This window comes from Trichosurus vulpecula, chromosome 2, assembly GCF_011100635.1.
Source record: "Trichosurus vulpecula isolate mTriVul1 chromosome 2, mTriVul1.pri, whole genome shotgun sequence".
Classification (NCBI taxonomy): Eukaryota; Metazoa; Chordata; class Mammalia; order Diprotodontia; family Phalangeridae; genus Trichosurus; species Trichosurus vulpecula.
Genome location: NC_050574.1, coordinates 125748724 through 125765993, shown reverse-complemented (window position 1 = coordinate 125765993; position 17270 = coordinate 125748724). Strand labels below are relative to the sequence as shown.

Genomic DNA, 17270 nt, shown 5'->3' with positions numbered 1-17270 from the left:
ACGGCACCTTCCCTGCAGCTTACAAACGTGCTTGGGTCTGCCTCAGTCTTTAAAAAAAAAAAGTCTTCCCTTGGCCCAGCCATCCCTTCCAGCTAGTGTTCTGTTTCTTCCTTTTCACTGCCAAAGTCCTAGAAAGAACAGTGTACAGTCACTGCGTCCACTTCTTTACCACCCACTCACTTCTCAGCCCTGTGCAATCTGGCTCTCGACCCCAGCACTTCATTAAAACTCTCCTCTCAAAGATGTTTAATGATCTCACCTGACAAATGGAGTGGATTATTCTCAGCCCTCATCTCCCTTGATCCCTTTGTAAGTTCTGACCACACCAGCCACCCCCTCTCCTGAATACAGACTCTCTCATCCCTTGACTCTTCTGTCACTGTTCTCTCCTGGGCTTCCTCCTCCTCCTCCTCCTCCTCCTCCTCCTCCCTGCCCTACTGCTCCTTCTCAGGCCCCTTTGTTGGGTCATTATCTGTTCCTGCTCCCTAAGACTAAGTGTCCCCCAAGGTTCTTGTCTCAAGTGATACCTGTCCCCAGGGAGTATGCCCCACAAGGGACATCTGTGGGGGACACGATGGAAAAAGCATTGACTCTAGAGTCAGAGAACCTGGGTTCAAGACCTGCCTCTGATGTATCCAACCTAAGGCACTTTGGGAAAGTCCCAACCTCCCTCCCTGGGCCTTGGCTTCCTCATCTGTGAAATGAGGGGGGGGCGGGGGGGGTCTGAGATCCCTTCCACCTCAGCTAGGATCCTGTGATACCCAAGTCCTCTCCTCTCCCTCTATATGTTCCCTCCTTCAGTGATCTCATCTGCTCCCACGAGTCCAATTATCACCATCATTAGCAAACAGTGTGGTGTAATGGGGAGCCTGTGAGACCTGGGTTCCAATGCCAACTTGTGTGACCAGTGGTCTGTGAAGTAACCATGGGACCATAAGCCAGTGTATTATCTTTTCTAATCCCCAGCTTCCCCCACTGCCACTGGGGATGAGAATACCTGCACCACTGAACTCACAAGGTTGTCCTGAAGGTCAAACAACATAGTATATGTAAAGCAGTTGGCAAACTTTAGAAGATAAGATCAATTGGCATGGAACAGCAGAAAGAACCCTGGCTCTAGAGTCAGAGGATTCAGGTTCAAATCTTGCCTATGATACCATCTGTGTGATCTTGGGTATGTCACTTAGACTTCTTGGGCCTCAGTTTCCTCATTTGTAAAATGAGAAGTTTAGACTAAGTGACTCTATGAAAAGCCTTCAAGACAGATGGCCTTCGAGATTTATCTACCCTAATCTCTCTCTCTCTCTCTCTCTCTCTCTCTCTCTCTCTCTCTCTCTCTCTCTCTCTCTCATATCTCTCTCCCCTCTCCTTATTCTGTCTGTGTCTCTCGGACTCTCTACCTCTGTCTCTTTGTCTGTCTGTCTGTCTCTCCTCAAAACCAGTCTAGCATCACCTACTGACTACTGGCAACTCCACAGGGATTTCCCATGTCTATCTCAAACTTGAACTGATGGGAGGCCATGGATAAGAATCACATAGGACAGGCAGGCATGGAAAGGCTCTGAGCCGAATGATTAGTGGGAGCATCCTCACGGAGCCATTGGTGTCTATCTCAAGTTCAACATGTCTAAAACTAGACTCGTCACCGCCACCCTGCACATCTATCCCTCCCCTCCAAATGTTCCTATTTCTATTGAAGCAACTACCAATTTTCAGTCACCCAGGTTCATAACCTCAGAGCTATCCTCGCCTCTTTCCTCTCCTTTACCCCTACCCCCATCCAGTGAACTGAAAGAGCCTGTCAATTCTACCATGACAAAATCTCCTGAAGCCATTTTCTCTTTTCTTCTTCTCTACACACACACAGCCACCATGAAAGGCCATCATCTTGCCTGGACCATTATAATAGCCTCCTCAATGTTCTCCCTGCTTCCAGTGTCTCTCTCTCCTCCAATCCATCTTCTGCACAACTGCCAAAATCTTATTAGCCTATCTTTCTAGCTTTATTTCATACCCCCTTTACAGTCTCTACTTCCCAACCAAATGGGACTACTTAGCCAGAGCCTCAAATCCCATCCCCCCATTCCAAGTATTTACCTCCTACCTCACTCCCCATGCCTGGAGCACACCTCCTCACCTTGAATCTCATGATCCTTATCTCCCTTTAAGGCCAAGATCAGAAGCTACATTCATTCTCATTCATTCTCTCTCTCTCTCTCTCTCTCTCTCTCTCTCTCTCTCTCTCTCTCTCTCTCTCTGTGCCCCCCTGACCCTCCAGATGCTAGTGCTTTCTTCCTCCCCAAATAACCAAACATTATGCTTTATCTGAATAGATTGTACAGATCTTAGAGTCCTTTGGGACAGGTGCTGGGTCTTTTTTTGTGTTTGGACCCTCAATGCCTAGCCCAGTTTCTTGTACATAAAAGGTAATTAATAAATCTGTGTTCAATTTAATTGAATGAGGGCAGAAGCTATGCTGAGGGACAGTATAGCTGGTATGGCCCCATAGCAGGGGAAGAAGATGAGGGGGAAAGAAGGGAGCACAGGGAGTGAGAGATGGTGATGACTTAGATAATCCAGAGGCAAGAGCCTGATCCAGGGTTGGAACACTCCATAACCCCACACAGAGACACTCCCCTCCAACTCCCCAGGCCAAGGGATAATGTGAGACAGAGAGAAGGGATGTCTTCAAGGTGTCTACACTGGCCCCACTCAGAAAATTACAGAGTGATCATGGCTCCCTTACACCAGCCCTGTCCCCATTCCCCAGCCCTCAGCCCCCGGCTCTTACCAGGATGGTGGCCACAACACCTCCAGCTTCCTTGTCCACCAGTGGGACTACCAGCACTGGGAGGGGAAGGGCAGAGAGAGGACAGTGAGAAGGAAATCTTCAAAAAAGAACCAAAACAGGCAGACACAAGAGGTAAAACACAAGGGAAAGAAACACAGTAAGAGATAGCCAGAGACACCAGCAATCACACACAGGAGAGGGAGTGATGGAGAGACATAGAGAAACACAAACACAGACCAAGGAACCCTGGGTGCCAAAGGAGAGAGACACCGAAGAAGAGATAGGGAAAACACATACAGACTCTGAAACTGAGCATCTGTTCCTATAGTGCTTCGTGGTTTATAAAGCGAGATCCTCACAAGGGCCCTGGGAAGTAGGCAGTGCGAGTGTGAGGACACCCATTTCAACAATGAAGAAACTAAGGCCCAGATCAGGGAAATGACTTGTACAGAGCATACACAGGTAAGAAATGAGAAGCCAGGCTTCTGACTCACTCTTCTAAGATATTCAGAAGAAAGGAATTCAGAAATAAAGGGAACAACTGGGAGGTGAGAGAGAAGGGGAGAGAGAGAGAGAGAGAGAGAGAGAGAGAGAGAGAGAGAGAGAGAGGTGGGGTGACCAGAGATAGAGACAGGAACAGAGGCAGACACAGACAAGGCCAGAGAGGAAAACAGACAAGGAGACGGGCACCTGGGACAGAGACAGAGACAAAGCTCCCTTGCCACCCCCGTCGGCCCATGTCGGGCCTGGGTATTACCTTGTCTGTCAGCAGCCAGTGGGGCAGTCAGCCCCGTCAATGCTTTCTCTGGCAAGTCTGAGGGGCCCAGCCCGCTGCAGCTCAGCCGCTCCCAGGCCTGGACGGCGTCTCTGAGACAAAAACAAGACCCCATCAGCTGGGCGCTAGCCTACAGGCACACAATTAGCCAGGGATGCTGCCCCCCCAGTTACCTCCCCTCTTTTCTAATAATAGCCAGCATTCACATCACATATATTTGGGATCAGGGTGGCACGTTTCATAAATGTTAATTAAGATATATTTTTACATACAAAACAAAGTACTTTACATATGTCATCACATTTGATCCTCACCACAACCCTGGGAGGTAGATATGATAATTACCCTCATTTAACAAATGAGGAAACTGAGGCACAGAGAGGCTAAGTGCCTTGCCCAGGATCACACAGCTAGGAAGTATCTGAAGCAGGATTTGAACTCAGAACTTCCTGACTCGGAATCTAGCTTCTTTCTATCCACTGTGCCACCTAGCTACTTTAAGGATCTCAAAGCATTTTACCTAAGTTACCTTATTCCCCCTACACAACGGCCCTCTTTTACAGATGAGGAAACAGAGACAGAGAGGGATGAAATGTCCCGCCAGGGTAACACAGGTAGCAAATGTCTAAAGCAGGATTTGAACTCAAGTCTTCCTAACTCCACATTCATCGCTCTGTCCCCCATGCTGCCTGGCTGCCTCAGTGCACCTGCCCTGAACAGGCCATTAGAAATGAATAATCCACACTCCCCTTCCAAATATCCAACTTTTCTTTAGACCCCGACCCCCCTCCATTACACCGTGCATCAGATTTTTCTCTCCTCTCCCTGCTCAGCCTCTAATCAGGGAAAAGGAGAAGAAACCCAGAAAGTAGGAGGAGCAAGAGTGGGAAACATGCGGGCAGAAGAAAGCCCAGAGAACTGAGGGTGGGTGCGGAATAATCTTAATAATGACCCCATTGGGAGGATCAGGTGAGATGATATTTGCAAAGAGCCTAGCACAGAGGCTGGCACATAGTAGGTGCTTTATAAAGTTAGCTACTTAAGCTTCACAAAGTGCTCTCTTTGCAACAACCCCATGACATTGGTTACTATTGACGTTTTTGTAACTGAAGGAACTGGGGCACCCAGAAGACTTGTCCAAGGTCTCAAAGCTTGTGTCAGAATTTACCAGCCCAGGGGTCACTCTGAGGTCCTCAAACCTCCCTAGAGCACACTTCCTAGGCTACATCCCAAGAAACTAGGACACAGAGAGAGACAGCCATTTTCTGAAGGTCACACAGCAATTCCGAGGTAGAACGAGCTTCTGGATTCAATTAAAAACAGTTCTTTCAATTAATTATTCATCCAGCTCAATTAATATTTCCTGCCACCTGCTAAGTGCCAGGTCATGTGTTTAGGGCTTTGAGGAGAGCAGATCCGGGCCCTGCCCTCAGGGAGCTTACAGTCTTCAAAGATAGGATGCCCAGGCCCTGCCCTCTGGGCACTGTAGTTCAACAGAAAAGCTTAGCAGCTAAGTCCTGGCAGTCAGTCTGGCATTTCATTTCTAAGCTATTCTATCTGGTAACAAATTTCTTGTATCCACATATCTAATGACCTTCCCCTGATGAATTATTTCTGAATCTGTATAACCTCTGTTTCCTAACAATTGGTGCTGCCCCTAAATGGAAGGGGCCACCCCGGGAGGCTCCTCCTCACTGTAGGACTTTATGCAGGGGACGGCCCACCACATAACTATGTTAGACATGGGGGCTCCCTGCTCAGATACAGCTGGTGGAGGTGGCCTCCAAGGGGCCCTGCAGCTCAGAGATCCTGTGTACTACAGGCAGCATTATTAGCACACGGTTCCCATGTGAATAAGTAGCCTGTTTATAGAGGGTAGAGAAGCTTGAAGCCAAGAATACCTGGGTTCATATTTCACCTCTGACACATACTGGCTGTGTGACTGATGCTGGGCAAGTCATTTAAGCCCTCAGGACTCTAGGCAACTCTATAGGACTATATACATGTTGCCTAGAAGGTGGTAACCTACATTGGTAGAGGGAGTTTCCTCCCCTGGGAGTTCCCTAGTTTAATGAAATCACAGTTGCAGGTCCAGTCTCTTGTGAATAAACCCCACCCTGTGAGCCCGCTGGTACAAGCTTTCCTCTCCTCAATTAACAGATAAGGCCCTAAGTTAAATGACTTGTTAGTGTCAGCATCAGGACACAATCCCAGGTTTCCAGGCTCCAGGTTGAGAGCTCTATGCACATGTGTAAACAGGAGGGAGAAGGGAAGGGAAGAGCAGAGCTCATACTCAAGCTCTCAAGGGTCTGCAACAACGACAAAAAGAAGAGGAAGGTCATCAAGGTTAGGGGTCATCAGGTCTGTGAGTGCTGGGAGTCAGGCAAGGCTAGAGGCCAGTAAGATCCGAAGGATTGTGGGAAGTTTAACAATTGTTAGGACAAAACCATGAAAATGAAGGCAAAAGGCTCTGGGATGGCCCCGGGAAGAAGAGCTGGGGACCTTGGAAGCTGAGGCGCATCTGGCTGGAGCACCCAGGGCAGGGCTCTTTAGGTCGATCAGAGCTCACTGTGGACCAGACTGGTCAAGAAGGTATTCCGGCAAGGGGGAAGCTTGAGCTGGGCTTCAGGACTCAGACAGCCAGACTAAAGGATCCATCGATTTAGTTCTGAGAAGGCCTTCTGATGTCATCTGATCCAACAGATGAGGAAACTGAGGCTCATAAAAGTCAAGTGACTTGCCCAAGGTCACACACTGGCAGAATCAGTATGGGAACAAGGTCCTGACTCCAGACCAGTGCCCTTTGTACGGTACCACAGCATCTCTTCTCAGAAGGTACTTCTACTGAGAGGAGTCGCCATCATCATTACTCAAGGTACATTTGCAGAGGTCAGGAAAAGTACTACAATGCGTGAAACTCATGAGCAAAATGGGGAGATGAGTCAGAAGTGAACTGGGAGCCCTGAAGAGACTATTCTGGCCACTGCCTCAGAACAAAGGGAAGAGAAGGCCAGGGCAAAATTAGAACTTCAAATGCCAAGGGCAAAATCACGGAGGGCCTTGAATGATGGAGACAAGACCATGGAGAACTTTGAATGCCAGGGACAAGATCACAAAGGGCCTCGAATGCCAGGGCCAAAATCAGAGAGGCCCGTGAATGCCAAGGACAAGTATGTGGCAGGCCTCAGGTGCCAGGAACAGGATTATGGAGTGTCTCGGGTGCCAGGCTGAGGAATTTGGACTCAGCGAAGCAGGCAGAGGACAGAGAGCTGCTGAATCCTCTCGCCACCTCTCCCTCTGCAGCGCCTGCTGGCTCACCTCCTGCTTAATTACCCAGCCAATCTTTCGCCAAATGTCACTCCCTGATGATTAATTGTCCTAGGCACCCCCCCCTCCCTCCAGGCCTCCTCCACTTAATTAGGTTTATAGAAATCACTTTGCCCAGAGTGGGACGGAATCCAGAAGAGAACAGGAGGGGGGCTGGTCCTGGAGCCTGGTAGGGAGGGCAAAGGGGTACTTGGCAAAGGTCAGGCAGAGGAGGGAGGGAGAGCCAGGAGTCTTGGACCCAGGATGAGGTACGGCTGACTAGGGTAAGGATGTGCGGCCAGGGTCATCGAGCAATGCTAAGGCATCTTCAGCTGAACTCCTTTGTCCCCCTCCTCTCTATCAGCTTAGCTGGGACCACACCAGAAAGGCAGGTTTCTCTCCACCCCCGTGCTGTCCCCTGATATGCCCAGAGCTTAAGAATCCTGTCGTGCTGGGTACCCCGGCGTGGGTGGTCCCTGGATCTCAGAAGCCAAGGAGAATGGAGAAACATTGTGGGCAAGGAAAGGGTGGGAGTTATCCTTCCTAGATTTGGACTTTGGACTCAAGAAGGTGAGGCTGGACTAAGGGGGAGGAGTGGGGCTCTCTGTGGACCCCACCCAGGGTGGAGAATCTAGGGAATAGATAGTCTCCTAATAGGCCACAAGGTGTCACTGTTCAATCTACATTGCTGGAGAGAGGGAAGGAACTCAAAATGTGGTTTCTCCCCTCGCCAAGCCAAGACCTTGCTAAGCAAGGGTCTGCCCTCGCCACCCCCCCCACCCCACCCCAGCCCAGCTGCTCTCCTCCCTCCTTCCAGCTCAGGGCTCATTCTCAGACCCTCTACACCAGGAGCTCTTCATCTCTTTCAGTCATGGACAGTCTGGCGAAGCCTATGGACCCCTCTCAGAATCATGTTTTTAAATGCATAAAAATACAATACACAGAATACAAAGGAACCAATTATATTGGAATGCAGTTATCAAAAAAATTAAACATTGAAGTTCATGGACCCTCCAAAGCTCCCATCCCCCCAGTTCTTTACCCCCTCACTGGATCCCCCATTCCCAATCCCCTAATGAATCCCCTCGACTTCTCCTCTTCTTTAGGTCCAGAGTCACTTGTCTCCTCCCTCTATATTCTCTCCATGAGGGTTCTCATTCACTACTCCTATCTTCCATCTTCACTTGAATCCCAAACCTTGGGCTTCGGAGAAAAGAGCTGAGACCATTTTTAGAGCACAGAATATCAGCTCATCACTTCCAAAGGTTCTGAACCTGGAGTTGCCAGGGGAAATTTCAGAAAATCCATACATTTGAATTGGAAAAAAATAATTATGTCTTTATTTCCATTGCAACTCTAACTGAAATGTCGCATTTCTTTCAATTATTTAAAATGTTTTTTTTCTGAGAAGGGCTCCACAGACTTCACCAGACTGGTAAAGGAATCCACAACACAAAAAAAGGTTAAGAAGCCCTGGTCTAGTCCAACTGCTTCCTTTAAAAGGAGAAAACTGGCCCAGAGAAGAGAAGAGTCTTTCCCAAGTTCCCACTGCTAACTCCAGCCCTGACCTCTCTCTATTAAGCTCCACATTTGCTCTCCCACTCCCTTCCTTCCAGGCATCTCCCTCCAAGGGTCCTATACTTGTCCCTCCTCTTGTCTGAACCTGGCTCTCCCACCCACTTCTCTGTTCCCCGGATGGATCCTCCTTCCCAGTGAACTCAACATCCTTCTCTCAGCCTCATATCTCCTTGCTCCCTTAACACCCCAGTGCCAGCTGTCCCAGGGGGTGGGTTGGTCCTTTATGATTCATGTCTCTAGAGGTTCTCTTCTCAGGGGGGGTCAGAGTCTGCTCAGGCGAAGATAGAGACAGATGGAGGAGACAAGGGAGAGAGAAAAACACACATCTTTGATGCAAGTCCCCAGCCTTTAACAACTATTTGTTTAAGTGGGTGGAAGAGGATGGGGAGGGAACAATTCAAGCTTCTGTTGAGTATGACCACCCCATCACTAACCCCCGCCATTGTCCTTAATGAGCTCCCATCCATCCCCCTCAGTGAGTGCCTGCATCATCTTCACTGATGCCCCAAAGATCCTGAGTCCCCTCACTCAGCCTACACCCTCTAAGTTCCTCCCACAACCTCATCGCTGAGCTCCCATCACCTCCACAGAGCCCTGATCTCCCTCCCCGAGCTGACACATCCATCCCGAAGCTCCTAACTCCATAACTTATCCAGGGTATTTTGTCATTGGGCACACTGTTAGTGCAAATGAGTATGAGGACCCTAGGAATCCAGAGCCTGGAAATCCCTAAGGACTCCCTGTCTCACCTGAGAACAAACAGAAAGGAACAGACTTTAACTACAGCAGAAAAACAATGAGATTCCTCTGGAATACAGGATTTCCCAATTTTGAAAGGGTAAATAAAGGCTTGTCTAAAGCCCCAGGAAAGCTATGCCTTTGGGAGGTAGGTGTCCCCTGTTTCAAACTGGAGCTTTTTGAAGTTCCAAAAGTTCAAAATGAGTCACCGGTGTTAAAGAGGAGCCTAAAAAGCTATCCCTCTTCTGGCTGTGTGAAAACGGCCATAGCGTCCAGAAGTAAGGGAGAGTTCTGCCGTTCTCTGCCCCGGTCAGGCCTGGGACACACAATATTGACAAACTTCAGCCAGTGCGGAGGAGAACCAGGAGAGGAATCCGAGCTCACTTGTCAGAGACGTTATGGTGGGGAGTCGCCTGGTTCGGATGAGACAGACGCTAAGACCCCTTCCAACTCTCAGATGCTGAGATTCTGTAAGGAATGGCAACCAGGCCATAAAAGATGCATTGAAGGAACTGGGGATATTTAGCCTCGAGAAGGAAGTAGGGAGGTGGGGGGAGGTCATGATGGCAGTGGCCCTCCCTTGTGGCTTTGAAGGGCTTGCAAGAAGAAGACTCACTCTGCTTCATCCCAGAGGGCAGCCCGAGGAACAAGAGAGGGAAGGCAAGCAGATTTCAGCTTGGTAGAAGAACTGGAAATGTCCTCCATGCTTGGGATCCCTCATTCCCTTCTGGATTCCCTTTGATTCTATGAGGCCTTTCCTGATTTCCTCCTCCCTCCCCCAAGGTTGTTACTTCCCCTGGTCAAAAATGACTTGTATTGGCTTTGAGTAGATTTACTGATGTTTGTGGTTCCCTCCCAGCCCCCGGCCCCCAGAAGAAGGTAAGCTCCTAGAGGTCAGGCACACACCTGTTTTATCCCCGGAGCCTCGGAGAGCATGTGCTTACTGAACTGAATTTTTCATAAGGTCACAGAGCTAGAGCTGGAAAGGACCTCAGACACCGTCCACGGCCCTCTTTTTAAAAATGAGGATGATGGGGCCCAGGGAAGTTAAATGATTTTCCCAAAGTTATAAAGGTAGGAAGTATCGGAGGTAGGATTTGAACCCTGGACCTCTGATTCTAGAACCAAGGTAAAAGCAGCTTTATCAGAGAGCTGGGCCTGGAGTCCTGATTTCAAATCCAGCCTCATACACTTACTAGCTGTATGACCCTGAGCAAGTTACTAACCCTCATCTGCCTCAGTTTTTTCATCTGTAAAATGGGGGGAATAATAGCACCTGCCTCCCAGGGTTGTTGTGAGGATCAAATGAGATAATATTTGTAAAGCCCTTAGCACCGTGTCTGGCATGTAGTACACACTTAATAAATGCGTCTTCCCTTCCTTTCCTTCTTTCCTTCCTTCCATCCCTCCTTCCGTCTTCCCTCCCTCCCTCTTTCCTTTCCTCCTTCTTTCCCTCCCTCCTTCTTTCCTCCCTCCTTCCTTCCTTCCTTCCCTTCCCTTCCTTCCTCCCTCCCTCCTTCCCTTCCTTCTTTCCTTCCTTCCCTTTCTTCCTTCTTTCCTTCCTTCCCTTTCTTCCTTCCTCCCTCCCTCCCTCCCTTCCTTCCTTCCTTCCTTCCTTCCTTCCTTCCTTCCTTCCTTCCTTCCTTCCTTTCCTTTCTTCCTCCCTCCCTCCCTTCCTTCTTTCTTTCCTTCCTTTCCAATTGATTTGAATTGAATTGACACTGTGAGTCAAGTTCCCCTTGCCTTGACGTCTTCAAGAAGAGGCTTGACTACAGACCTTGCCAAGGTATTCCTGCTCAGATCTGGGCTGCCCCAGAGATGCTCTCAGAGGCCTTTCCTAGCCTGAGTTCCCCATGATTCTGGGATGTGGGGGGGAGTGGGCCTGAGGACCACATCTTCCCGCTCAGACTGGGGAGCTCTCAGAGGGTCATTCTCCACCACCGCCCTGAACTAGGGCTCCCCAAGGAAAGGGCCCTATTTCTCTTGTGAGCTGGGTTCTAGGGAGGTGGCCCAGCCTCTGCCCTGCCCCCCTTGCTTCCCCTGGGCTCTTATCTGTCTTTATGGCCCTGCTACCACTTCACACCTGCTCCTGTTTGCAGGCCATCCAGGGTTTCCTGGAGGAACAGGCCTTGTGCCAATGCACTCATCCCCCTGGCATCTTGCCCAGCCATAGTAGCCTCCAGGGCTGGTCCCTGGGCCAGAGCTTGTAGTGTCCCTTCTCATCCCTGGCCTTCTCTTCCTCCCATTTCTGCCAAGGATGGACTGGCCCAGACACTTCCCCAAAACCTTTGGAGCATCTTTCCCCATTCCTTCATCCTCCTCCCAGTTCAGTTCTCCCTCTTCCTCCTCCTCCCTCTCTCCTCTCTCCTCTCTCCCATCCAGCCCACATGCTCCTTTCAGCCCCTGCAACACCCTCAGCTTCACCAAATAGTTGTGGTCTTTTTTCTCCCTAGCTATGGGCTAGCTATGGGCTCTTCAGCCAAGCCTATTGATTCTACTTCCTCACTATTTCTGGCATCCTTCCCGCTTCTTCTCTCCTCCCCTAGACACCACTCTAGGTCACACCATCATTGCCTCTCACCTGGACTGATGGAACAGCCTCCTTGCTGGACTCCCTGACTCCAGTTTTCCCCTTTTCTCATCTCTCCTTCACATGCTACCTAAGTAATCTCCTTCAATCACAGATTTGACCATGTTACCTTCAGCAACCCTATTACCTACAGGATAAAGTAACACATTCTGATACTGGCACTCAAGGCCTTCACAGTCTGGCCCCAACCAACTGTTGCAGTCTCAACTCTACTCCCATTCATTCATTCATTCTGTGTCCTAGTCAGACTGAACTATCCACAATTCTCTGACCTCATCCTGCTCCCTCCAGCCCCTAGTCACATGTGAGGGCTTTCTCCCATACCTGGTGTGTCTTCTCTCCAAATTTCCACGCATGAAAACCCTTCTCCTTCCTTCAAGGCTTAGCTTAGATTGGGGTGGGGAACCTCCAGCCTGGAGGCCACATGTGGCCCTCTAGATCCCTGCATGTGGCCTTTTGACTGAGTCCAGGTTTTACAGAACAAATCCTTTTGTTAAGGGGGTTTGTTCTGTGGGGTTTGGATTCAGTCAAAGGGACGCACTTGAGGACCTAGAAGGCCATGTGTGGCCTCAAGGCCTCGGGTTCCCCACCCCTGGCTTAGAAGCCACCCCCCAGGAAGTCTACTGACCCCCTCCCACATAACCCTCCTCCCCAACTGAAAGGAATTTTTCACAGGGCACTGTATCTACCTTCTGTCAAGGTGATTTATAAACACACCCTGTCGTTTACATGGGATCATAAGCTCCCAGAAGGCAGGGTCGATTCCATTCTTCACAGGAGTGAGTATAGAACCCTGACACTGTAGATTTGTAAATTCTTCCCCATCATTTTTGGAAAACATTGTGGTACTGTGGAAAGGGTGCTGATTCTGTACTCAAAGGACCTGGGTTCAAATTCTGCCTCTAGACCCTTATTAGAGACAAATGAGTGGAAGCTGAGAGAGGCAGTGAATGGAGCACTGGGTGGGCTTGGAGTCAGTATGACCTAAGTTCATCTACGTCCTTAGAAACTTACCAGCTGTGTGAGCCCGGGCAAGTCATTTACCTTCTGTTTGCCTCAGTTTCCCCAACTTTAAAATCAGGATAGTAATAGCACTTATCTCACAAAATTGCTGTGAGGATTAAATGAAGTAATATTTGTAAACATGCTTAGCACGGTGCCTGGCATGTAGTGGGCACTTAATAAATGTTTATTCCCTTCTCCTTATTACATATGTGACCTTGGACAAGTTTCTTAGATTCCCTGTCCTTACTTTAGCTCTATGACCCTAAATGTCTGTTCAGGTGTAGAAGACTCAGACACAAGGAAGGTACTAGAGCCCTGGATAGTCGGGGGGGGGGGCCTTCCTGGAGTAGGTGGAAACTGAGGTAGAAGAATTACTGTCTATTCCCCAATCTCATCCCGCTGGTAACCCGCTCCTTCTGTACCTCCCCCGATCGGATGCTTTTCTTCCCTTCAAGGTCCAATTCAGATACCTCTCCCTCGATGGACCCCTGTGTAGCAGAAATAGTGTTGGCCATGGAGTCGAGAATGTTCAAATCCTGGCTTCTACACTGGCAAGGCACTGAGCCTCGGTTTCCTCATCTTTAAAACGGAACAACAACGCTTGAAACAGCTATCCCACATCAGGTTATTATTAAGTGTACGCCTTAGAGCCCTATGGAAATATAAGTTATCATTATCCCTGGAAGTGATTCCTCCCTCCCCAACCTTCCTTCCCTGGTCCCTGCCTCTTCTCTCTGCATATCTCATTTTGTCTTTCATTGGTAGTGGTGTGGGTGTCTCAGCACACCTGCTATGCTAGAAGCTCCCCGAGGGCAGAAGGAATGTTCTTCATGTCTGCAACCTCTCCATTTCTAAGCATAGGTCCTGCCACATATCAGGGGTGTCACAAGTGAATTCAGATTCCCGTAGGCATTTGTTTGGGGGGAGTAGATGGGAGGGCATCTCAGTGAGGGGAGGCCCATCCCCACCAATCAGTTGGGTCTGAGCCCAGACCTGCGGCATGTGCCACAGAAGAGACCAAGTAAGGCGAACAGTCCCTCTGCTAACCACTATGGTTGGGAAGGGAAGGAAATGAGCATTTATGTAGCACCTAGAACGCGGAGGGCCCTGTGCTAAGCGCTTCATCAATATGACCTCATTGGGTCCTCACAATAAGCCTATGAGGTGATGCTGTTATTAGACTCATTTTAGAGTTAAGGAAACAACTAAACAATGGTTAAGTGACCTAAGTCACGTTTAAGTGTCTAAGGCCAAATCTGAACTCGGGTCTTCCTAACTTAAGGCTCAGTGCCATTGGCTGCATCAGGTTAAGAAGACGAAACTCACAGGGAGACTTGCTGGAAAGGGGCCTGGATTGGGAGCCGAGAGACAGAACGTCAAAGGTTGCTCCCGTGCCAATCTCAAATCCAGCTCTTTTCCAGAGGTACCTTTTGGACTGAGGGCTTTGTGTACTTCTTTATCTGTTTATGGTTCCTACAAATCCTTTCCATCGTGTGCATTTTCTGTGTAGTGAAATAAAAGCTGTCCCATACCAGATATGCATTTGGTACCTTCAGTGCTTATACCAGAGCTGGGTCCCTCCCCTCTACCCCTCATAACTCACGTTTCATGACATAAGCCAAATGTAACCTATATTTAAAGATCTTCATGAGTAATTCTAAGTGAAACAATGAGCCAAAGATAGAAAGGGACATTCTTAGAGTCATCCCCCAGAAGCGAACCTGGTCCATATGAACCCAGAATCCCCAAGAGGAAAGAAGCCCTGGTCCACAGGTTACATTAGATTGGATTGGATAGGGAAAGCATTCCCAAGAATTGGAATATTCCCAGACTGATCTCTCGGGATTCTCTTAGGGATACAGAAGGCATTCTTGAGCCTAGTCAACAGGACATTTTGAGTTCAATTCACATACTGATTCTCCTTCTCGTTTGAATCCTGACCCTGACCCTGACACTAGCTGGGTCACTTAGGGCAAGTCACGGGACCTCTCTGAACCTCAGTTTTCCAGCTATAAAATGATAGGGTTAGAATAAATGCTCTCTCTGGTCCCTCACAGCTTTAATGTTCAGTGATTCTAATATTCTATTACCCAGCTCCAAGGCATTTTTTCCAGGAAGCCTTCCCTGGTCTCCCCAGCTAAACATAATACCTCCCTCCCTCTTTCTCTCTCTGTCTCTGTCTCTTTCTCTTTGTATGTGTGTGTCTCTCCCTCTCCCTCTCCCTCTCCCTCTCCCTTTCTCTCTCTCTCTCTCTCTCTCTCTCTCTCTCTCTCTCTCTCTCTCTCTCCACCCCCCTCCCTCCCTCCCCTCCCACTATGCTGGTATCTCTCTCACATACTTGCACGTCCTACTTCTTTATTAAAATCATTTCTGTCTATGTCTTATCACCCCTATCAGATGAATCCTATGAGGCACGGAACAAGTTGTATCTAATCTTTATATCTCCTCCAGGCCCTGGACAAAATAACTGACATTTATATAACATTCTAATGTTGGCAAGGCACATTTAATCACCAGAGCCTCAGAATAATCCTTTGAGAGAAACAGCACAGATGAATTTGTAACACTCTCAATTTACAGATGAGGAAACTGAGGATCAGAGAAGTTACGTGATTTGCCTGAAGTCACACAAACATTAAGTGTCCAAGATAGGATTTGAATGCAGATCTGTCTTACTCCAAGTCCAGCATGTTCTATCCACCGCTGCACAATACTTCTAGTAGCTAATACATTTTTAATAAATGTTCTTAATTTAATTCTGACATTCTAGTACTCTAATTAGGTTAGAGTCTGACAGAAAGCATCAGGGTTATCAATTTTCTTAACCCCTACCACAGATTCCTGATGAGAGTTGAAGAAGGTTTGAACTCACATGGGAGCTGCATTCTGTCATTCTAACATACCAAGATTAAAACATTTGATGAGTTTAATGCACTGTGTGATTCCAGCATTATGCAGTTTTAAAATTCTGTGATTTTAACCTTCCAAGATTTAATATTCTGTGCTACTACGATGCTAACATTCTAATATGCTAACATTCAAAAATTCTAACATCAGCATTCTGTGATCCTATGATTTTAACATTATAGGATTCTCAAATTCCATGATGCCAATGTTCGGCAACTTTCACATTCTATAATTCTAAAAGCCTAACATTATGTGATTCTAAGATTCAATGACAGAGCAGAGGAGTCAGTATCTCAGAGGGAGAGGATAGCAATTAAAAACTTTAAAACTCCTACAGGAAACAGAAAAACACACAATCTGGTGTCTCCCCCCCCCACTTCCCATCCCCTTTCTCTGTATTACTGAATTCCAAGAAGGGATGTTCCCTTTCCTTCCCCCTTCACCAGCAAATGTTGACTAAACACCTACTGTGTACCAGGCTTGGCTTGAGGAACCAAGAGAGGAGCTGAGCTTTAGGGAGACAGTTCTGAGGCTGGGTGCCCCCCACATGGTGCATGACATTCCCTAATAAACCCAACATGGTACCTGGAGCCCAAGAGTGTTTACTGGTTTCTCTTTAAAGGTTTAATTAAACTCCTGTGGTCATCAGCTCCATTTCAGTTAATAGAGTCTGAGAAGGGAAAGGTGCTTATGCTTTCTCTTCAAAATAAATGAAAAGACAGAGAATGACACGAGTGGAAGGGGAAAAGACCCTCTGGATTCTTCTCAATGACTTCCAGGAGGAGAGATTGAAGAAGCTAGCTGCTAATGATTACTAGGGCCATTGGCCAGGAGGTAGGAAGCCTGCATTCACATTCTGGCTAGGATTCTTCTCTAGGGAGTTTCATACTGGTCCAACATAATAACCTGTTTCCAAGATTCTATGATTCTAACTTTCTATACTTCTAAAATTCTAACATCCTAAAACTTCAACATTCTGAAATCTTAATGATTTGATGGTTTTATGATTTCAATATTATGTGATTTTAGCCTATATTATCTAACCTAAGATTCTATCATACTATGCTTGCAACTTAACTTGGATGATTCTAATAAACTACAATTCCAACTTTCTACTATTCAAAACTTCTGCGATTCTAACTTGTGGTTTTAACACCCGTAGATTCTAGAATTCTAAAATAAGAATCAGGTCAGTAGGGAGGGGATTGTTTGAGGACAGATGGGGACTTACAAAAGTCCCCTGTATCCCACTATGAAGGTTGCCAATTAGTGACTAGTGCCAATCTCTCCCGCATGATAGATGACTCTACCTGGTTGTGGGAGCCCAGGGTATGAGACTCACCGGACTTTCCCCTCCTGGGGTAGATCATGTGGGGGGTCTGCACACACTAGCCGGGATTCTCCATCAAGCAGGTAAGTGTAGACGGTTTCCTAGGGGAGAAAGAGCCTGGTGAGATTGGTAGATGGCAGTCTTCTCCAGCCTTCTTGCCTCCAATCCCCTCACTCCAGCTTGGATGCCAGGGCATTATTTCTATTTCAGCACATTTCTAATTCATCATTACTGATGCTATTTATTATTA

At 47.9% G+C, this 17270-nt stretch overlaps 1 protein-coding gene across 1 annotated transcript in view; it reads right to left on the bottom strand.

Moving 5' to 3' along the window:
• Positions 1–17270, bottom strand: part of PDE2A (phosphodiesterase 2A) — a 166946-nt gene that overhangs the window by 39760 nt on the left and 109916 nt on the right. The window contains exons 4-6 of the mRNA XM_036744791.1: positions 17033–17121; positions 3549–3658; positions 2792–2847 (exon numbers count right to left, since the gene is read on the bottom strand). Coding sequence (XP_036600686.1) covers positions 2792–2847; positions 3549–3658; positions 17033–17121 — 255 coding nt within the window. The remainder of the gene's footprint in view (positions 1–2791; positions 2848–3548; positions 3659–17032; positions 17122–17270) is intronic.